Here is a 23,636-nt window from a genome sequence, read left to right as displayed (position 1 = left end):
TAGCATTCTGTCCAATAACATTAGGAGTGGCTTTTGTTGGCAAGCTCAGAATGCTACAATTCATGCACATTATTAGGAGAGTGCCAGCTGGCACGCCATTAAAAAAGCACTTCCACTGAAATGCCTTCTGGAAGGGTCAACCTGTCCGTATAACGCACGCCGTTACAGTTTTGACAGTCCGTGAAACGGAGAGTGGCATCATCGTAATAACAGTCAAAAGCAGAGGGCACTTGCGTAGTGCTTGAGGTGGGGTTCACATGCGGCCAAGCTCCACACTGCAGAAAACAGAACCGAACCGAAACTGTGAGCGATAAGAGCGAGCAAGAGAGAGACAAAGAGTGATTCAGAGGGAGAAAGCTCCCTCGCACAAAGCAATGCCTGCCATCACCTGAATTCTATGCTCCTTTTCCCTTCATCCGCATTGCTCTCTTCTCTTTCACGTAAGTAACACTCCTTCACCAGCCACTCATAACAATAAATAATTAAAATAAAAAGCACCGTCGCTGCATTTTTTGTTGTAGCTTTTGATGCCATTGTTTTCCTTTGCTTGTTTTGGTAATAGTGTTTACTAATGCATTCTAACACGCTTCCGAACTCAGTTACTTTTTCCTTTTTTTATTTCCTTAAAATAAATAAATAGAGAACTTAAACCGGATTGGGGTGTGTTTTAATTGTAGAATTCATGCTTGGATGTTGTGATTTTAGATTTCTTCAGTGTCAAGATTTTTTTGTTTGATTATTTTCTTGACTGATTTAATTGCATTTGCTGTTTTTGCAGCGTTTTTTGTCTCTGAATATCCAAGATCTTCAAGGACAATGTTATCTCTGAGAAACATTTTTCTGAATAGCGCTTGATCCGGCGTGAAACATTCAATTGTTGATAATTTACTGCTTCACTTTGGGCTGTGCGAGTGGAGCAGCCTATTTTACTATTAAAGGCATATTCTCTTACAAGGTATAAATAATTCTTATGCATGTATTTGCAGGATGCATTATTTTTATTTTTTTTAATAATCACCATTGTAATTTATTCCAATGTTTATGACATTTTTTTTTAATAATCACCATTATAATTTATTCCAGTTTTTATGATTTTTTTATTTTATTTTATAATCACCATTATAATTTAGTCCAATTTTTATGATGAAATTAAGGATTAAAATGCAATTTTGTAAAGTGGTGTTCTGAGTTTTCTGACCTGATGTGGCTGGATTTTAGGTTGATTTGCAGAGAGCATGGCGTCTTGGGATCAAATGGGGGAACTTGCAAATGTGGCACAGTTGACTGGTGTAGACGCTGTGCGGTTGATTGGGATGATTGTGAGAGCTGCAAGCACTGCACGGATGCATAAGAAAAACTGTAGGCAGTTTGCACAGCATCTGAAGTTGATTGGGAACTTGCTGGAGCAGCTCAAGATCTCGGAGCTGAAGAAGTACCCCGAAACTAGGGAACCTCTGGAGCAGCTCGAAGATGCTCTAAGAAGGTCTTACATATTGGTCAATAGTTGTCAAGACCGTAGCTACCTTTATTTGCTGGCTATGGGCTGGAACATTGTTTATCAGTTCAGGAAGGCTCAGAACGAAATTGATAGATACCTGCGTCTTGTTCCTCTCATTACTCTTGTGGACAATGCTCGAGTCAGGGTACCTGATACTTTGCTGTGCTCAATTATATGCTATCCTATTGTTGTCAATGGTCTTTTTATTGTTGATCACCCCCAAAAAAAGAAAGATAGAGGAAAAAGTTTGTGGTTTTTTACTCACTGGAAACATTCTTTCAACTTCTTCGATGCTACTGATCAACCATGCCAGAGTTGTATTCCCCTTCAAAACTATGTCTATATTGTTTACGTGGCCATCTTAGCTTATAATATTCTGGATTTCTAGGTTTTCAACATTTGTTGCATGTTCTTGTCAGTTTCAACAATGAGCAGTGTTTAAGTTTGAGGCCATCAAGGATTAAAATGGGGTTGCTTACTTCTTCAGTGTTGTCCTAAACATGTTATCTAGCACATGGTCCACATTTTGCTAGATACCCCAGATAATTTGTTATTGGATGTTTTAGTTACCACACTGGAATGTTGTAGTGTAGTACACAGAAAGTTTAAAATATTGGCCTCTGAAAATTTGGGTCCGACCCTAGTTAGATGCATGTACTGAATATGTACAGCGTACAGCCAGCTAACCATATTATGTAGTTTAGTTTGATACTATATACAACTTGTATGATTAAATGTATGGAAAATTAGTTTGAAAATCTCTTCATAAGGATCCATTTAATGAAACAACCTGCTTAAATAACATTTAACTGAATACTCTTTTTGAAAGTTGTATGTAGATTCATACTTTAAGAAAAGGACCCTGTTTCTTCATTACATGTGTACACACAACTATTTCCCCTGATGTTTTGTGTTGTACTATTTGCTATGAGGACAAAAAGCATTTATTGTAAATTATGACTCAATTCATTTGTCAGGATTACTGCATCATTTTGGTCCTGTAATTAGAGTTAGGTATTAGTCTTACTTTTACCTTTAGTTTTCAATCAACAGCACAATAAAAAAGGCAGTAGCCCAAGTTGTAAGCTATCAACCAACTAATCAAATCCCTGTTCCTCTTCTCATGTTTGTGTGAGAGAGTATGTATGTATGTGTGTGTGGCTGTTGCACAATTTGCAGCATTTTGTTTCTGGATTTTGCATATTCCCAATATTTATGAGGATTTTGACCTGCTTTGTCATTTTAACGGTAGCATCTGTGTCATTAAATTTGGTCCGAATATATGGTTAACAATCTATTGCTTCTCTCATTCTCTGAAATATTCAGGAGAGACTTGAAGTTATTGAAATGGATCAACGTGAATACACATTGGATGATGAGGACCAAAAGGCACAAACAGTTATTTTTAAACCTGAGCCTGACAAAGATGACACTGCTGTGTTGAAGAAAACACTATCCTGTTCTTACCCCAACTGTTCTTTCACTGAAGCACTAAAAAAAGAAAATGAAAAGCTTAAACTAGAGCTACAACGGTCTCAAGCAAATTTGGATATGAATCAGTGTGAAGTCATTCAACGTTTACTAGATGTCACAGAAGTTGCAGCTTATTCTGTTCCAGCCAAGTGTTCACCGGAGAAAAGTCACAAGAAAGAGGAATACAATTACTCTGATGCCAACAGTGACAAGGACCATTCATCTGATGAAAAATACCATGCAAAAATTGACAAGCATTCACCATCAAGGTTATGTATTTCTCTCTTCCTCAACTTCAATATGTTTTAGGTTCACTCAGGATAAACTAGTTGACCAAAAATTTGAATATTTATGTGAATTTTGAACCATACCCTTCTGTTATCTAGGAAGTAAAAATTCTACCCTTAGTTTTAAGTTTTAACTACTCTAAAAGTTCCTGCTTCTTCCATTCCTTTATTCCAATGGCATGCAGTCAATAATAGTTATTTTTAATAAACTTATCTGTCTTTACCTTTTTTATTACTAACTTATATTGATGTCAAACAGATATTCAGTTGCGCAAAAGGATCTGGCATCAACTGGAGGTTCATATCAGCAGGAAGATTGGCACACTGATTTACTTGCTTGTTGTTCTGAATCTTCTCTTTGTATGTTCTCCCTTGCTTGATTTTCTTTAGGTTTTTGTTTACCATTTATTCTTCCAAGGTTTATTACCTGTATATTGTGGTTCACTGTATTTGTACTTGTAGCCTTATCAACGATATAATGCCTTTTCTTGTTCATTTCCATTATGTCAGCACTACTAGTTTGGTAGTCTGTAACCCTTTATCATGTTGGATGCTACAAAACTCTTGCTCCTTTGTGACATCAATTTGAGGCTTATTTTTCATCTTTTTAAACTATTGTATGCTCGGCATGTGTCTGTTAAGGTAAAATGATTTGGTGATCCCCCCCCCCTTTTCTTTTTGGGCATTTGGGATCTACTCAATTGAAAATATTAGTTTAATGTAAGTTTGATTTTCTTTCACCAAATTTTAATCCCTCATGTTGCACTTATGGGAATGTAGTTTGCATGATATGTTGTTCAATACCTAATTGGATGTAAAAGATGACTGCATGAAAATTAGAAAACAGGATAGATGACTTAAAGAAGTCTTGATAAGGAGAGTAGATTAGATGGAGATTGAGGGTGCCCTATCTCTAGAGGAAGAGGGAGATCCAGAAAACAATAAGCGAAACCATTAAGAAGATTTAGAGGTCAATTATTTTTCTGTAAACAGTATTCATAATAAAATATTATGGTGCTATTTGATCTATGTAATTGACCCTCTTAGTGGGAAAAGGCTTGGATATGGCTTGTGTGATGCGCTTGTAATAAGATGAATACATGTTGAATCAGGAAATTGGAATATTTATGTTGGTGGACACTTTTTCTTCTGTGAATCTTAATCAGACTAGATGCTGTTAGTGGTAACTGTGGAAGCTGCCTTTTTCTGTTTTTAACTTGCATGTTGAATCACGCATGAATAATTGTCAAGGGGTTGCCTCATTGAGCTTTGAAAACCCCTTATGTTTTGATGAAATAGAAACTATACTGGTCAGTCCTTTGAATGGCAGAAAAAACAAGGAGATAGTATAAACACAAAAGAAATTAGCTCAAGAGAGCACCCAATGCCTCGATACTTCCCATTCCTAATAACAAGTATAACATTTGCTCTGCAGGTATGAAGACATTTTTCTACCCTTGTGGAACATTTTCAAAGATTGCTTCTGTTGCAAGAAACAGGTCCATATGTAAGTTAGCTATAATGCACTGTGTTAGTATTAAAGTGATGAATTTCTGATTGCTGTTTGATTTTAAATGTTTCCTGCCAACAAAGCTTGAATTTAAGATCAAGTTGACATCAATCTTAAGTTCTTAACACTATACTGTATGGGTTCAAATTAGATTGTGCACCTTATTCAAATCTGTTCCTTGTTTACTATGACATTTTTGGGAAGCTAGAATGATGAAATCTGGAATCTTTACTTCATCAGCTTAGCTGAAGATTAGATTAGGGTTTCCTACAGCCACCACACTGCATTACAGAACAAGATCACTCGTTGATGCTTCTTCCAGAGAACCCTAATATCTTGTTCAGACTAAAATAAACTTTCTTATGTTGTGAAAACTGAAGATATAATGATAAGGACTCAGACCACCCACGCCCACAGAGACCCACTATTTGGAAAGTATATTCTAGGAAAAATAGGACTTAAATTTTAATAAATGTAATGTTAGAACTCGATTTTTGAGAGAAAAGCTGTGAGTTTCTGAACTTTAGGACAGCCAAGAAATTGCTGTAATTTCTGTGATCTGGTGTCATTTAATCCTATTTTTGATCTATTACAACTGGTGTTCTATCAGAAGCAGAGTGTTACATCTTGAATATTTTTACCTACAATATTTATCCATAACTTACAAGTTAATGGTAAGGGTTCTCTTTGTTGCAAAAAGAAATTCATTACTTATAATGTTTACCTTCAATCTGGTTGGTTTGAGACATTTTAAGCATTATTGAGGTTCTGTAACTATGATTTCAGTTTTGTGTTTTTTCAGCCTCTGGAGAAGCATGTAATGACTTGATGGCATATTCTTTAATTTTGTCTTGTTGTTGCTATACTTGCTGCGTAAGGAGGAAGCTTCGGAAGATGTTGAACATCACAGTAATGCTTCCTTCCTTTTCTGCATAAATATGATATCTCATCTCCTCTTTTTTGGCACTTAGTGTTTGTGGTTTTTTTATATATCATTAGCTTTTAAGATGCAGATCGCATGTGAAGTTTTCTTTGGCATCATTGCTCATTGTAAATGTATTCATTTTATTCTATGGAATATACTCCATAATCCCCACTTATTTTTGTTAGCGTGTGCATATCATTCATTGTATTATTAATCCTTTTTTATATGCAATTTGTACCAACTCTTATTATTTCAAAGTAGGTTCTGTTCGATTGTCAAGGTGAGTTAAAAATATTGATAATGTTAATGTATTTGCTAGGATTTGAGCACACATCGGAATTTAGTATTAAGCATACATTTTGCGGGTCTCTTTAAATGTTTTACCCATAGCTACTTTCTATGCCAGGGGGGATTTATTGATGATTTCCTCTCTCATTTGATGTGTTGCTGCTGTGCCCTTGTGCAAGAATGGAGAGAAGTGGAGATCCGTGGGCTTAGTGGTATGCCCTCCTAATTCTTCAGCTTGCTTGAATGGAATATTGGGAACTTTATCTTGTTCAACCTGCTAATTCACCTCCAGCTTATTATAAAATTCTATTTATATTTTCCTGCGGCATTTTCTTTTTGGCTCCAAATTATTGTTTTCGGTTTTCAGTGCTCAAGTTGCATGCCAAGTGTTTGATGTTGAACCATTTTGCAGGTTCTAAGACCAAAACAAGCCCTCCACCCTCTCAGTACATGGAATCTTAACTAACAAATGAGATTATCATTTGGTTGTTGGGGATTCAAGGTTCCTTGAAGATCATATTAAAATAGAGGCTATTTGGCTATTAGAATTCTCACAGGAAGGCAGGAATTATGTATTTTTATTCTTACCGCACCTGACCTCGTTTTAACTATGTATAGTAATTTTATTTTGTTGTACTCGAAAAAGGTTGCTTTTAGATATAGTTGATGGTGTATCATAAACCTTTTTTTTTTTTTGTTTCCCTGGTTTAATATAGTCTGAATTAATTTCTTGGCATGTTTTGAGCACGTCTTGTTGTGTGATGCGTTAAAGAGATCCATGTCCAATCTCCACGTTGAAGCTAAAGTTACTTTGGTATTGCTTCAGGTTTTCTCATACTTGATCTACCTTTTGGGCTTTGAACGCAGATCCAAACACCCACTTTGTCTTGCTTCAGATTTTCACATACTTGATTCACGTTTTGGGGTTTGTACTCGGATCCAAACATCCACTTTGTCATGTATAAAATTAAAATCTTTCATTTATGTCACAACTCATTCGACTAGTTAACCCTAGTTTTTGGTCGATCTCAGTTATTTTTTTCTTGATACATTGACAAAAAATAAAGCTAAAGGAGAGGCAGTTAATCTCACAGCTCCTTTGCCCATAATATCACCCTGCAAAAGAGTATTTAAGGGTGTAAGCAAGAACGGGTCGATCTGGTTTGACCCGACCTTGATATCATGGTTTGGATTAGAGGCATGCCACGTTTAGTTTCTTAGGCAGCGCCACCCTCTCCTTGGGAGGGTTCCTTTACCTTCATATTCACGGGAGGGTTTTCTTTCCATTTCACGTGGGTATTTTTCTCTTTAGTGAGTTTTTTTTGTTTCTCACACTGTTTTTTACCACTATCACCTCTCTTCCTCTCCTAACCACCACCTTTCTTCTTTTTCTAGGTATCACTTAAGCCTTTTAACTTTATCTGCTTTTTAATGACATTCTCTTTTGGGTTCCTACCACTTCTCTAACACATCTCTTCTCTTCAAATGAATTTGTTAGAGTCATCTTTTGCAATAGTATCCAAGCTATTAGAGCTTCTTGTTCTACTCAAATTTATTGTGGGTTGTTTTGGATCACCCTGATTATGGACAAGTGTTGATCTGAAAGGAATAACAAAGGAAACCAAAAAAGAAAAGGTAGAAAAGTTTAGGCTCAATCATGTTTATTAATGGGAGGATGTTTTTTTTTTTTTTTTCCTTTAGTGTTAAGATTCCTAATATGAGTAGTTATTCACGGTGGCTGATGCAGAAATTTTTATTAGTGGAGACAAGTAATAGTTCTAATTTAATTAAAAAAACTTAAATATGTTTTTTTTTATGATAAATTAGTGAATATTGCTTTAGGTCTCTAATAAAAACTTTTTTTTTCATTGAGTTCTTAATAAAACAAAAAAGTTATTTTTAATCGTTGTTATTTTATTTTAGTCCTTCTAATATATCAACTTTCAATTTAATCTTTATAAAATTTTGTTCATTTTATTTTAGTTCCTTTGAAAAACATTTGATAAGGACTAATAGCGAATTATATACAAATTATAGAGGCAAAAACAAAAAATTCAATATATTAGAAGGACTAGAACAAAATAACAAGAATCAAAAATATATTTTTTATTTTATTAGGAACTCAATGAAAAAAATAATTTTTTTAGGAATTAAAAAAAATTAATAATTTATCAGAGACAAAAAAATATCTAAGTCCAAAAAGGTTCTAATTTAGTTAATAATTTTTCTTTAATTTATTTATTAGATTCAATTTGGTCAATTTATTTTTAAATGTTCTAATTATGTCCTTAATTTTTTGAATTGATTCAAGTTGGTGTCATCTACCATCAATTTTGATCTTCTGAGATAACAAAAGAAAATTGGGATCAAACTGAATAAATTTTAAAAAATAAAAAACCTAATTGAATCTTTTAGAAAATAAAGGAACCAAATTAAACATAATAAATAAATTAAAGGATCAATTAAACCTAAAATATAAATTAGATAATTAAAATAGTAATTAAACCTAAAACCTAAAAGGATAAAGTAATAAATTTAGTATCAATTTATTTTCTGTTTTTATTTTTTTATATTTTCTTACATTTATTTTAAAAAATTGGGGAAAATATGTATTTTCTTCGCCATTAAATAATTTATTTAAAAGTTTATTGTATCAAAATATATTTGAATTTTTTTACCAAATTAATTATACGAAAAAAAAATCAAACTAAATTCATATTTGCATGTTTATCTTCTCCATATACATTTGAATTTTTTCTTCATGTTTTGGATAAATTATTATTAGGCTATATTTTACTTTTTCAATCTAATTTGTTCATATTTTATCATTTTCTTAAATGATTTAAACATTTAGCTTTATTTCTAAACATTTTTTTTGTTCCCGTTAAATTTCAATTTTAAATTTATTTAATATTAGTAGTATTTCCACTCTCACATGTCTACAATTTATTTTTTAACCATATAGTTAATTTATCACTTATCTCTTTCCATCTATCAAATATGAAAGAGATGAGTAACAAATCAAGTATTGGATAAAGATAAAAATGAAAGTAATTTGAATGAGATGATTGAGAAAGAAATTTTTTGGACTGAACTTATTAAATTAAAATTGAGAAGTATATTTGAAAGGAATTAAACAATTTAAAATAAAAAATAAATACTCAATATACTGGATAATTAAATAAGATACCTGACTTGATGAAATTATAAATAAATCCTAATACGTCCTAATCAATAATAACTCTTGAAAATCTTTCTTGTTCATGAACCACTCTTAAAAATATTCTCAAATAAGAAGAGTGGTTGAATAGATTATATATTTATTTTTCTTGATCCTTAATTAATCTTTTAGTAGTAATTAATAAGTATATCGTTTATTTGTTAATGAATCTCTCATCTTAATAGAATTAAATACTAAAATAATAACATATTTTTGAGTAAAATAATAATTTCTTCAAATCCATGTCCATATCTCTCAATAAAAAAAACCATATCAATATCCTTTTTTAGATAACAAAATCATATCAATATCATATCGATAGAAAAGAAATCTAATCTAATTTAACGTAGAAAAAAAAGTGTATCTCCAAAACGACTCATTAAAAAAAAAAAAAAACTGTGACGCAGGAGAGACACGAGGACTTAACGTTGTAATGATCTAATGGATAAACCAAACAAACGATACATTTTTTAAAATAAAAAAAAAAAAAAGAAAATGTCCCGGTAGCCCTATAAATAAAGCCCAAGCGTTGTATTTAGCTTTTCATCCCAATCAGAAAAAGTTAGGGTTTGTAACTTTGTCTTTTGCTTGCGAATCTGAATCGAATAATAATCAATCAATCATCATGTCGTCGGCGAAGAAGATCACACTGAAGAGTTCGGACGGCGAGGCTTTCGAGGTGGACGAGGCGGTGGCGCTGGAGTCTCAGACGATAAAGCACATGATCGAGGACGACTGCGCCGACAGCGGCATCCCTCTGCCGAACGTGACGAGCAAGATCCTGGCGAAGGTGATCGAGTACTGCAAGAAGCACGTCGAGGCCGCGAATCCCGAAGACAAACCCTCCGAGGACGATCTCAAAGCCTGGGACGCCGATTTCGTCAAGGTCGACCAGGCCACGCTCTTCGATCTTATCCTGGTCTGTTCCCTTTTCGATTGAGCACTGTAATCGCTTCGAATTTAATCAATCATTCGTTTCTAGGTTTCGTTGTTTTCTAATTGATGGCATACGCGTTTAGAATCTATTTTAGTTCGTGTTTTTCCTGCGTTTGCTGTTTGTCACTTGCTGTGATCGGTGATGAAGTTTATTAGTTCTTGGAATTGCGTGTCGTTGCAATTTGGGAATTGTGGCAGTTATTTGACCTAATGTTTTAGGTTATAACCCTAGCCAATGGGTTTTATACATGTTTTTGTTGATTATTAGCTCTTTTGCTTGTTTTCATTGGCTCATACAGGGAAGGCATGGTTTGTGTATATGTACCTTGGTGTGTATTTTTGCATGAAATTGATGGTATACATAATTTGCTTTTTGCTTTGTTAATGGCTGTATTTTTTTGTAGGTTCAACATTTGCATGATATCCAATTTCATTGTTCAACATTATTGTTCTCCCTCTGCCTTTTTTCATCATCGGTACACATTATATAAAATATAAGTTTAATTATTCATTTAGTTCCTATAATTTCCAAATTTATCTCTTTTAGTCCCCATAGTTAATAAGTAGATGTTTTAGTCTCTTTAATAAGTGGATTTTTTATTCCCCGACATTTACATTTTAATTTCCAAAAGGTCTCTGCCGTTAAAATTTTATAACTCTCTTAGTTAAAGAATTTTAACAGCAGGGACCTTTTGGGAATTAAAATTAAAATGTAAACTTCAAGGGCCAAATAATATACTTATTAACTATAGGGACTAAAAGGAATGAGTTTGGAAACTATAGGAACTAAATGGGTAATTAAACCTAAAATATATAAACCAAGAAAAAATTCAGAATAGCTGTCATTCTAATGTCTGCTTTATCATGCAATATGATACTTGAGCCGACTGTAACATGCTGCTATCAGGAATTTAAAACACTGGAATTGATTGCCCCAAGACATTATTAGTGTACCAAAATTATGCATTGTTATAGTAAAAATCCAACCTCAACATTTTTTTATAAGAAATTAATAATTGAAGTGTAAACTTGTAGAGATTCACACTGATGGCATTATTGTAGTTTTATTAGATTTTGGTGATTTCAATTCTTGGTTCATTGAATGATGAGATGTGAATGACTGCACTTGCATTAACCAAATCCTGTCATATTTGCACAAGTCTTTTTCCTTAGGTTGTAGTCCCTTTTTTTTCTGAATGATAAAATAAGACTAACATTTTTTTGTCATCAGTGGCTGAGTTCTCTGCTGCTTTTATCTCTAAATGCGATGACTCGCTAGAGAGAATTAAGTCCATGCCTTTCTATCTATAGTTTGAAACTTGCTTACTTAGGGTTGTCCATGGTTGGATTATCTGGGCAATGGAATGCCACATATACTCTGTTAATTAGTAGGTTAAATCTGTACTAATGCATGTTAATGTGACAATTTTCCTTTTAGGCTGCGAACTACTTGAACATCAAGAGCCTGCTGGACCTTACATGCCAAACTGTAGCCGACATGATCAAGGGGAAGACTCCCGAGGAAATTCGCAAGACCTTTAACATTAAGAATGACTTCACCCCTGAGGAAGAAGAGGAAGTTCGTCGGGAAAATCAATGGGCATTTGAATGATTTTGTTGAGCTCATAAAATATGAATCAAAGATCTGCCATGTGGATTTATGCTATGCTTGTTTGTTTATCAAAGATCTTCCTTGTAGATTTGCCTATGCTATATACTTGCTTGTTTTATATTTAAGACTATTTCTGTTGTCAGAATTATCTTCCTTCATGAACTTAAGAGCACTTTGAACTGTAAGTAATAGTTATGATGAGGGGTGCGTTGATTCTGACACGAGGGTTATTGAGCTCAATAACAGCCAACTTTTGGCTCCAAATTTCTCATCCCGTATATTAATAATAACGTGTATGCCCCAAAAAGTGGTGCAGCAAAACAAGATTCGGAGACCGTTTGATTTACCAAGGTGGTAGCTCCATGTTTCATGGTCGGTTCATATATTATTTTGATCACGAATCATGTTTACGTTTATGTCTAAGAAGTAAGAAGCTACAGAGAAGTGAAAGAACATTCCGAGTACGTTACTGTCGTCCAAAACTTTTATGGTCTATTAGTCAAGTGAACTCTTTGCACTACTTCACTTTGATAGTTCTTCTTGACAGATGTTCATTAAAAATTAAAAACTAGAGCACATCGGAGATGAATTTACTTAAGACCTGACCAGCATGGCCCCGTTAAGTAAATAGTTTTTGCCTTCTTGTTCGTTTAAACTTTTTGTAGATAAAGGTTATTCAGTATGTTTGTTAAATATAATTAGGACAATGCGGTTAAAAGAATAATCGATGAGGTCCTTTTTAGTCAATACACGTTTCCTGCAGGAATATCTTCGCTTGTTCTGTCTATCAAAAGAGATAGATGCAAATTTAAATATGATTTTCGATATGATACATTTCCATCTGTGAAATAGCATAGCTGTTGGCAGCTGATTAAAATTGAGGCCATTTTCAACGCTCTTGTTTAAAGTTAAATAATGTTTAACAAAATTTATTATTAGAATGGATGAAATAGCCTTGTTTATATAAGGAACATTGCTTAATTAATTTTAAACAATAAAAAAATATTTTTCAGACTCATTTTATCAACTCATTGAAGACAAAAATAATTGAAATGGACGGTATAACTTACCAAAAAGCTTTTAAACAACTCAATAAACAATTATGTATAGTAGATGTTCTAAGTGAGTTATTATGAGCTTCCATGAGAGTGGAAAAATCCCCTGGGTTGCCCTCGGATCACAATGAATTTGTTTGTTTTATTTTTTAAATAAGAAGTTTTCTGCTCTTTTGATGTTTGAGTCCTGTTTTTTCTTAAAAAAATATTATGCTTTTTTTGGAAGCAAATTGTATCTACCTCTTAAAAAGGTTTTTTTTTCTTCTTTAAAAGCCATTTTTTATTTATTTTATTTTTTAAACAAACCGGCTCAATATCCTAATATTTTCATATAAAATTATTTTTTCTTCTTACGAGATGAGACCAAAAAAATTATGTTCCCTAGTATTTTAAAATGCATTTTTTAGTAAATAAGCCCGAGTGTTAACTGCGTAAAATGAATTTAATTGTTAGCAAACAAACCCACATGGGGAGGCTTTGTATGTCATGTAAATTTAAATAAATTCGTATTTCTAGCATCCTCTGGGCAATCCATTTCAATAAATATAACAAGAGGAATAATCATCTCGACAACCAATCCTTCTATTGCAGGGAAGCAGAGAAATCCTTGGTGGGAAGGAAAGTAAGTCTTGCACAAGCGATGCTAAACTTAAACAAGATTATAAGCTTAATCATAAATCCAAAACCTCAACACAATTGGGATTGCTGCAAGTATCCGTATGCATGCCCCAAGAGACACTTGGATCTATATAAAACAGGGATCCTAAATGATTGTTGAGTGAGTGGATGTCTACCAACAAAAATCCTGACAGCTTATAAAAAGAATGTAAATTGAACTCTTACGCTAGCTGTTCAAGAGTTTGCATTATTTGTCATCATTTTTGCTGACATTCTAGCTAGTACTTTGTTTCTGACCTAAATCAGAACTTGGCAAACTGAATCTATGAGCTAGTTCATCCATCATCAAGTTTACTGCTTCAATTCCCTCTTGCCCTTTGTTTGTAACTTTGAAATTGTGAACAATATTTTTCAAGTCCACAAGACTGCTTCCAGGTATTATCTCCAACCTTCTTTCCTTCACCAGTTTTTGCACTTCAGAAACATTCTCCCATTGAGCAGACACGGCATATATGATCAGCAGAAACTGGTAACAGGTGAGGTTCTTAGGATCCATGTCAACGAGAAGCTTAGCAATCCGTTCCCCCAAGTACACATCCCTCTTGAAATGACACAAACCAAGCAAACTTGCCCATACCAATGACTCACATGACATATCCCCATCAAACTCTGCCATGCTCCTTAGAAACTCTTCTGCCTCACCAACAAGCTTCACACTTGCAAGAAGGTTTGCCATGCACCAAAAATGAGCATAATTGGGCTTCACACCAAACACATCAGTCATCTGTTTGAAGTAAGACCTCCCCTCATCCAACATCTCTGCCCGAGCACACGCACAGAGAACACCAATGAAGGTTACTTCATTAGGGAGCAATCTCAGAGTCTCGTCACTCTCAACTCCATGTTTCATCTTCCCCATACTGATCATTACTTCAAACAGGTCGAGTCCATCTTCAGGACTCCCACGAATGCAGTGCCCCAAGATCATCATATTCCACGATACCAAATTCCTTTCTCTCATCCTCTCAAACACTATCTGCGCAACCTCCACCTTCCTACACTTACAGTACATGCCAATCAATGCCGTATCAAGAATCAAACTTGACCTCAATGACATCCTAACAATGCTCCCATGAACTGATTTTGCTTCCTTGAGTCTACCCGACCGACCACAAGCTGTAGCCACACAGACCATAGTCCTAGCATTCCCCCTCAATCCCAACCTGCCCATTTCGCGAAACAACTTCATCGCATAACCGGGGTTCCTACCCTTCAAATACCCACTAATCATGACATTCCAAGTAACCAAATTCCTCTCAGGCATTTTATCAAACAGTCGGTGTGCAGCATTCAACTCACCAACCATCATATGCCCATTAATGATCGAGTTCCAAGAAACCAAATCCCTACTCAACATTCCATCAAACAACACCCTAGCAAGCTGAACACCCCCGCAACAAACATACATGTGAATCAAAGAGTTCTGCACCGGCAAAACAGAATCAACCCCATTCTTCGTGGCCTGAGCATGACACTCCTTCCCAGAACCAATGCAACCCATTTTGGCACACGAAGCAACGAGTGGCACGAAGGTGTAGCTGTTGGGGAAAAACCCACGCATCAAAGAGCGGAAATAAAACACAATCGCTTCGCGGGGAGCGTGGCTGTTAGAATAGGCCTGGATCACGATGTTGACGCAGAACGTGTCGAGGGAATTGATGCTTCGAAAGATCACACGGGTGTAAGCGACGTCGCATAGGTGTGAGGCGCGGCTCAAAATGGTGCGTGCCAAGTAGGGGTTGCGGAAGAGGCTGGAAGTGACGAGAAGGGCTTGGATTTGAAGGAGGTGGCGAGCGTTTTGGCATGAGTTTTGGAGAAGCGCTTCGAAGTGTGAGAAGAGGGAGGAGAGTCTTCGTTTTCCTTCAGGGGGTGAAGTGTTGGTGGTGATGGCGATGGGGCGCGTGAGAAAGGTGTTTTGGATTGGGAGGCGTTGGAGCTTGGAGACTCTGGCCATTCATTTGGAGGTTGGTTTTCACGGTTTTCTGATGCGGAGAGCTTAATCGCCATTGACGAACATGCTTCTCTTCTCAGCTCTTTATGTTCAGTTCAGAGACCGCTTCCAGGCATAAAATAGTTAGGGATCGTATTCACATTTCTTAATCTCAGGTTACATTGTTTTCTTGTTTAAGGTGTAAAAACGGTTAACTAATTACGAATTACTATTCGTGTAACTTTTAAAACATAGTTGATAACAAAAATGCATGATCAAATAATAGGATAAACCGTAAATAGATAAATTCGTCCCAAAAGTTTGCTGCGGCAACAACTTAGTTCCGAGAGGAAAATACAATTTTTTTGAATGCGTAAAAAGTAAGATAAATTAATTATATAACACATGTTTCGTCGTTACGATATCAATATTTTAAAATATGACATTTTTTAAGTTTAAGTGAAAATTTCATTAATTTGATTATGACGATGGTAAATTTTTTTTTACGATATATATTTATCAAACAACACACAAATACATATACACACACCACATACATATATAACTACAGAAGAGTTAATAATAAAACACAACTCTCTCCCACAAAATAAATTTTAACGTTATCATGTCGGTTTAGTATCTCTAACAAAAAAATCTCCCTCTAGCATCACATATTGTTGCTTATCTACTCTCACGAAAAAAGGTTCGCGATTATCATAGATATCAACCACATGATACAAACTTGGAAGGGTGAGTTTATTATAAAAGATTAACAAACACCATATGACAATGATTAGCAAGAAAATAATAACAGTAATCACAATCATTCTCAATAATCCATCAGTTCAACATACACTTAACAAATTAGTCGTCATCTTTTTCCACAATTCAAATCAATTATGCTCAGAATGCTGCATGCACTTAACTCAACTTTCAAATGCAATGCGGTACCATTTGTCAGGAAATAGTCCGAGTGTGTCTACTTGATACTCTCACTTAGGAAAACTAGGCATCAAGTGTCAAGGTCTTCCTGTCGTCACTCCCCCCCACCATGGTGATCAGCATGAGTCTCAATGAAGTTCCAAACAGAGTGATATGCTGCCAAGTACTAGTATTAATATCATCAATGCATTGACCGTGAATAATTAAAAATTCTAAGCAATCTCTTCCCCTCTCCAAGGATGCTTGGAATTTTGAAACCAATCACCTTCCCTCTCTAGGTATATCCAACAAGTCACTGCACCCCATGTACATACATAGCCTACACCCATCACGATGACATCATTAACATCAACATCAACATTATCTCATCTCAGTGTCATCATCAACATCAATGTCATCTCATCTCAAATATCGTCATCAACATCAATATTATCTCATCTCAATATCATCATCAATATCAACATCATCTCATCTAAATATCATCATCAACACCATCATCATCTCATCTTAATATCATCATCAACATCATCTCATTTCAATATCATCAACAACACAAGCAATTACATTTCACATATATACATATAATGCATGCCCGAGATTCACATTCCACAGGTATTCAGACAACATACATCACATATCCTAATAAGTCATAATATCATGAATTGATATTTTAGGGAAAATTCTAAATTAAAGAGAATAACTATAGTATGCAAAACAAACTCTTATGCCCATTTAAAATTTAATAAGGAAGTAAATAGAATAACAAATATAAAATTTTAGGCAGAGTCTCCTCTGTAATTAAAACTTTTCCCAAAAAATTCAATCATTACAACAACATCATTCACAGTTTCATTCATCAATAGCAAATATATCGCATCCCATTAGTTTAAAACATAATTTTTTCTTGAAAACCAGTATGCAACAGGGACAAACATACATCCCCATAATCGGTTCCTTGATCCCAATTATGGTATCAAAAAGTGTAAACAAACAATAAACTTCCCTCGCTTATCTATATCTCTTCATTAGTTCCTCGAGTTGTTGTTCTGAGATCTCTTAGGTTCGCATCCTTTGGTTCAAATGCAAAACTCTATATACCAAATTGAAGATAATTCAGTATAGATTTAAAAAATAAGGTCAATATTAACATTCGGGATCAAATACCCATTTAGTTTTAAAAGGGACTAAAATGGTGTTTTTGGGTTCTATGTCATTTTGAAATTTTGATCACGCCAATATGATCGAGGTTTAGCAAGGGTCACAAAAACGACATCAAATTTATAAAAGCGTAACTTTTACAACGTCTCATTTTTAAAGGTTTTTCAAAGGAATTATAAAAATATCCAATAATGATACCCAAATCACAAGAGATACTAATAAAGGCTCAAACTAACTAGGCAAAGACAAAGAAATCATGGTTACCTCGAAGATACCACGAAAGAAGGGTTGAGAGCTCTGTTCTCTACAAAATCCTCAAGGTGGATTTTGAAGATTCCGTTCCGATTAAAGCATTCCTCTCTATGTGATGGTCTGTGGCAAGCAACTGCAACTCGTGGCGGTCATTAGTGGTCATGGGTGGTGGAAAATGAGGTTCATGGGTTTGGTTGAGGATTTACAAAAAGAGGGAGGGGTGAAAATCATGTTTTTCACGCTGAATAACATATTTATAATATGCAAATCTCACTTAACGAACTTGCATACCTAAGCGAAGTTCAACTTTTGGCATTGAGCATAACATTTCGTGTTGAGCTAATTATCTCCTCTGTGTGGAATTATGTTTGGCACGCTGATCTCGTTGAGCGAATTATTTGCTTTGTGCGGAATTACACTTAGCGCACTTGTCTCACTAAGCGAAATGTCCAAAGGTGTTATTTCACAAATCCCAACGTTCAAAACGTGTAGACGTGGGTTACGAACCTATAGTCCAAGTTTGAAGGCGCTCCAACGGTTGACGAGTTCGAGATTATAATTTTATCGAAACAAGTTTTGGGTCAAACTTGAAATCACACATTTCCAACACAAATCAATCAAACTCCACATAATCTAACAACCACACCAAATAGTTGCACAATGATAATTCACACAACACTTCAACTAATTCATATTAATCAAATAATCAAATAATACAATATATACATCAAACATCAATTTGTAGTTATCGAAATTTCAGGGCGTTATAAATTATGCAGTTAAATTTGTGAGACCATTCTATCATTCTATTGTAATATTCAAAGACCAATTTTTCAATAAATTATATTTTTTGAAGGCCAATTTGATATTAAGTTATAAACTTTAGGAATCAATTTATAATTAAATTTTCTATATAATTAATTTGTCATACTTTTTACACATTTAAGGAATTAAATTACTTTTTTTTCATTTTTAAAAGATCAATTTATTAGCATCTCATACTGATAGGGACAAATTTAATCATTTATCCTAGTATAAATTATAAAAGACGTTTATTTTAATATATTTTTATTTAAAACTTAATTTTCATGTAATGTTAGTATAAAAAAATTACAATGGTTGATCAATCAAAAGTCTTGGTTTAAATAATTATTATAAAAATTAATAAATTTATCATATATATAATAAATTGTGATTAAAAATGATAAGATATAAATTAGCTACAGAAGTTACACTATTCTTTCATTAGAAATTAAGAGAAAATTATTTAATAAAAATCAAGATTTAGCCAATTTTATATTTTTAATGATTTTAAAATAATATAAAAAGTATATTACCGACATAGAATTGGTTGATTTTAAATGTTTTTTTTAATAAAAAATCATTATCTTTAAATACTTAAAATTCACAATATACTTTTAACATTATAAAATTGATAGATCATGTTGAAGAGTGAGATTGTTACTCTATTTATTTTCTGAAATATTTTTTTTATATTCTTTCTTATAAATTAAGGGAATATTTTATAGTTGATATCGAGGTAAAGATGTTCCGACAAAAATTGATGTGAAGATACTTTAGTCAAAGTTAACATGAGAATAAGTTAAGGATGAAATAAAAATAGTCAAAATACTGACTGAATTCAAGTTGAAAATATTCTAGGACAAGTAGGTTAAACCGAAGTTCCTCTAGTCCAGATCAAAGTTAAAAATACTTCAGCTAATGCAAGGGTAAAAATATTATAGGCGAGCTCAAGGTGAAAATATTATGATTGAAGTAGATATCCTGATCAAGATTGAAATTACTTTGGTTGAAGCCTGGGTGAAAATACTTAGACGAATGAATTTGAATAATAAAATTTTTTGAAACAATTGGGAAATAATGTTTTTAAAATGATAGAAAGTTTTTAAAAATGTTTAAAGTAATTTTATAAATCTGTCAAATATTCAACCATAAAAAAATAAATGGATTTGATGAATTTTAATAAATGAATTATAAATGAGTTGGTTTTTTTAATGGATATAAACGAATCATTAGATTGTTTTTAATTCATCTAAATCAAAATTTATCCAATTTTACATGAAAACTATTTCTCGGCACTATTTAAAAAGAAATCATTTCTTACATTCTTGCTGAAAAAGTTATTTCTTAGCATTGTTTATACTGAAAAAAATAATTTCCTAGCATTAGAGGGCCATTTTGCAATTAAAAAGTCCTCTCTACCCAGCGAGAACCGCTTGAGAGCAGCAGTGAGGTAGAAAGGAAATGGTGAGAGTAAGCAAAGAGGTTCTGCAAAAAGCAGCCAAAACCCTATCCGACATCCTCGTATGCCCTCTCTCTAAGCAACCTTTGAGGTCTCCCCTCTCAATTTTATCATCATTGTTTTTTACTGCAAAGAATAATTTCGGCGTTTGTTCCCTAAACTTGAATCATCTCTCTTTCGTGTAGGTATTGTCAGGAATCAAATTCCCTAATCAGTGATGCTATTGGCGTTGCCTTCCCTGTCAGTTCTAACTCCCTCCTTCACCTTCCTTTCAGTTTTCGGTGTTTCGATTTCCACTTTCAATTACCCATTGACAATTGCCCTGTTCCTTTTTATCCTTTGGGAATTTCAAGGTTCCTTGTTTGTTTGCTTACAATGTTGTTTTGTTACTGAATTTCTAATTGCAGTGTAACTGCATAAACCCCACCCCATTTTCCACCGTTTATGTTTTTTTTTTTCTGTAAATTTCACCAGGGAAGGGTACCATTTTTTTTTTATATTTCTGAATTGTGAAGAATTATAAAATGTTTGTGTTGAAATGTTTACTAAATGGTCATTAGCAAACATAAATTACACAAAAGTCATAATTTCGTGTAAATAATGTGCATGCAGTTTTGGTGATGACTTGAATGGTTATGTTTCTTTTTTGTTTTTACCTGTTAGATAAAAAATGGGATACCATGCTTGGTTCCAAGAGATGGGAAGGTACTCGAGGAGGAAGATGCTTCAAAACCTGATCATGATATCAATTTATCTGCAGTGAATGAAGAGAATCGAGGAAGAAGTGCGTAATATGTAGTGTAAGATGTTTGGACTTCAATTTTTATGATCAACTGTCTGTGTACCTTGGTGGTGGTGGAATGTTGTGTGAGTAAGAAGTTACCCTGTTTACACTTTGGTGAAGAAACCTTTCTTTTTCTTTCTTTTCCTTCAATGGAAAAATTTTCCCCTTCCCTCTCATTGTTTTAATAGTTGATTTGTATCTATGAGATTTCTCTCTCTAACTACATGATTTAGGGTTTATTATCACTCCTGTGAAATTTAGTAGTGATACACCCAAGAGTCGCTTGTCGAAAGCTTTCTTTTCTTCCTTCTTAGTTCCAACTCTTCTGGAGGTAAAGAAAAAAAAACTATAACTCTTGTTCAATAAGAAGTGTTGAGGATACTAACCTCTATTGAAGAGATATAAGGATTTCCTATTGGATATAGAGATGTATAATATTAATTGCTTTGCAGAAAGAGGCTTTTCAACCTTGATCTATATTTTACTTACTGGTTTATAAATGACAATCAAGCTAAGTCATCTGTTGTGAGGCATGGAAAACGTGAGTACTTTCAATTTTTTCTTTGATGTCTATTAATTATATAGCTGGTCACTAACTAAGCTTGGGGAAGCTACAAAAGCATTGTAGTTCTGATTGCTAGACTTTTCATGTTTGTTTTCTTCTACTTGTGGATGATTCATTTAAAATTTGACAAACTAATTTTTTATTTGAGAACCTATCCCTGCCTTACCTTCTCTTGAGCCTCTTTGACTTGTTCCTCTTCAATTCAATCAAGTGAATGTCTTGTTTCCTCTCTAATAAATTTTTGCAATAACAAAATTAGAAACTTCTATGTCCAATGTGTTGTTGGTGCACCTCTATGTGGCAGTATGCGAAGCTTGCTACGTTGGTTCGGTTATAGCTTTGGTAATTCATATTTCATGTTGCAGAGAGCAAGAAATAAAGATAAAAGTCTTATAAGTTTTCATTTTTTTTTAATTTATTGTTATTATTATATATATACACGAGCATGTATGCACACATAGATACACGCATGCACACGTACATACACATATGAGTACGGGTATGAAGCAGGGTGAATAAGGTACTTGTAAGTTGTAATTGCACTCATCTCCATCAAATTTGCAAGTAATTTTCTCAACTGTTGTGATCTCCTCCTTCCTCTCCAAAGTGGTTGTGTGCAGTGAGGTTCAAAGGAGTTCTATCTAGAGGAAACATTATTGTTGGATTTGTTTAACGATGGTCATCTGGATGCGGTGGTCAATGGTGGTTGCGTTGGAGCAATTTTTGGTTTTGGAATGAAAGAAAAAATTAAAATACATGAAAAGTCATTGTCAAAAATCTTCTTAGGCGGTGGCGAACAATGGTTGCGGATGATAGTAATTGCAATGAAGAAAATAAGCAGTATTATTATGCAGACGGTACACCATAACACGGTAAATATTAGACCAATCTAAAGGTCACTATTAATGATTCATAATAAATCACCTATCAAGTGGTCATCGAAGCAATGATCACAGTACGTAGCTTTGTTACCTGTTTAGGATAGTTTCTTTATAACACATATTTTTAAAGAAATTATCCCCAACAAAACTACCGAAGTGATTGCAAGCGTATTTTGTGATCTGCACTAAATGTTCAAGAGTTTTATTCTTCTCTCTTTGTTCTTTAAATAAAAAGTTACATATAAAAAATACAGGTGTGCAATTTTTCTTCTTCTGAAAGACGTGCATTTTTGCTAAAACAGCTTTAACTTATTAAAAGTTATCATTCACATGGTATGGTAATCTCTTCGGCCAATTCTTAGGTAATTTCTTATCATCCCTATTTAACAATATTTACGTATTTAGTTAATGTCACGAGTTAGTGTGGTATTCGCCTAATAATTTAAAACAAGGCATATTAAATTTTAAAGGCTTTGTTTATATCGAGTAAAATAAAAAAGAAAGAAATAGGAAGAAAACAAAAAGGGTGATAGAAATAAAAGAGAAATAGAGTGGAGAAGATATATTATCTGGATGAATAAGAAAAAAAAAATAGAGAAATTTCTTCACTTGTTTTTTATAACCACTGTAATTTTTTAATCTTCGATGAAATTTAAGGTATTTTTACAAATTTGGATCTTTTAGATATAAGATTAATTCTTGATATGAAACTTAGTTATATTTAAAGTTGTTCGTATATTTTTTAAAATGTATTTTGTTTAGATGAATTAGAAAAGAGTTGAAAGAATTAAATGTTATATGGAAAATATTTTTATACAATTTAAAAAATGACTCTATTATTTTTTTTTCTTAACATAAAATTGCTTATTATTTTAAATTTTTGTTATAATTTTTAAGAAATTAAAAATAAAAACATAAATCTAAATTTTAGTATATTAGTTTTTAATCATAAAACTGATATTTATTTATGTTACAAAAAATTATTCTTTTTTTTTAAAAAAAAGATATAACATATTTTCCTATATTAGTTTCTTAATCATCAAATTTGTATTTATTTTTTTTAAGAAAAAAAACTATAAACGATACTTCAAAGCATAAAACTAATGCCAACGAGCAAATTTCCATTCCATTTGACGGGTATAACGAGGGAAAACAATTGTTTTGTCCCACATTATTATTATCTTTTTCCTTTTCATTTGCGGGCCAACCAAAGTACCCAAAATTCTTATTTCTACTGTCCTATTTTTACTCTCTTTCACTCCTTCTCAATTCATTCCTTTCAAATCATCTAAAACAAACATAGTGTAAAGCTCATTGTAGAAGAATCCTCCTCACATTTGCAATGTATTGTGCATATTAATCGCTAAACGTGGGCACAG

The 23,636-nt window shown here is 33.5% G+C and overlaps 4 protein-coding genes across 5 annotated transcripts; 3 read left to right on the top strand and 1 right to left on the bottom strand.

Moving 5' to 3' along the window:
* The first annotated feature begins 274 nt into the window (after positions 1–274).
* On the top strand, positions 275–6,722 carry LOC114419606 (cell number regulator 13-like). Its single transcript, XM_028385326.1, has 9 exons — positions 275–440; positions 779–955; positions 1,219–1,643; positions 2,825–3,240; positions 3,518–3,618; positions 4,694–4,765; positions 5,571–5,677; positions 6,100–6,193; positions 6,394–6,722. Exons 3-9 carry the CDS (start codon positions 1,236–1,238, stop codon positions 6,441–6,443), a joined length of 1,248 nt encoding a protein of 415 aa, XP_028241127.1. The 5' UTR covers positions 275–440; positions 779–955; positions 1,219–1,235; the 3' UTR covers positions 6,444–6,722.
* A 3,008-nt stretch (positions 6,723–9,730) lies between these two features.
* Positions 9,731–12,013, top strand: LOC114419597 (SKP1-like protein 1A). The gene is made up of 2 exons (XM_028385316.1): positions 9,731–10,120; positions 11,576–12,013. The coding sequence occupies exons 1-2, from the start codon at positions 9,827–9,829 to the stop codon at positions 11,747–11,749; spliced, it is 468 nt and encodes a 155-aa protein (XP_028241117.1). The 5' UTR covers positions 9,731–9,826; the 3' UTR covers positions 11,750–12,013.
* A 1,275-nt stretch (positions 12,014–13,288) lies between these two features.
* On the bottom strand, positions 13,289–15,606 carry LOC114419587 (pentatricopeptide repeat-containing protein At3g51320-like). The gene has a single exon (XM_028385306.1). The coding sequence runs from the start codon at positions 15,434–15,436 to the stop codon at positions 13,697–13,699; it is 1,740 nt and encodes a 579-aa protein (XP_028241107.1). The 5' UTR covers positions 15,437–15,606; the 3' UTR covers positions 13,289–13,696.
* A 4,313-nt stretch (positions 15,607–19,919) lies between these two features.
* LOC114419572 (UPF0434 protein ERGA_CDS_01260-like) lies at positions 19,920–21,207 on the top strand. 2 transcript variants are annotated; one of them, XM_028385294.1, is made up of 3 exons: positions 19,920–20,118; positions 20,213–20,380; positions 20,691–21,207. In XM_028385294.1, exons 1-3 carry the CDS (start codon positions 20,030–20,032, stop codon positions 20,692–20,694), a joined length of 261 nt encoding a protein of 86 aa, XP_028241095.1. In that variant the 5' UTR covers positions 19,920–20,029; the 3' UTR covers positions 20,695–21,207. The 2 variants fall into 2 exon arrangements, with proteins under 2 accessions (XP_028241095.1, XP_028241088.1); XM_028385287.1 differs by having other exon boundaries at positions 19,937–20,118; positions 20,213–20,267; positions 20,691–21,177.
* The last annotated feature ends 2,429 nt before the right edge of the window (positions 21,208–23,636 follow it).

This window comes from Glycine soja, chromosome 1 (genome assembly GCF_004193775.1).
Source record: "Glycine soja cultivar W05 chromosome 1, ASM419377v2, whole genome shotgun sequence".
Taxonomy (NCBI): Eukaryota; Viridiplantae; Streptophyta; class Magnoliopsida; order Fabales; family Fabaceae; genus Glycine; species Glycine soja.
The sequence above is the reverse complement of the archived record's forward strand: the minus strand, read 5'-3'. Positions and strand labels throughout refer to the sequence as shown.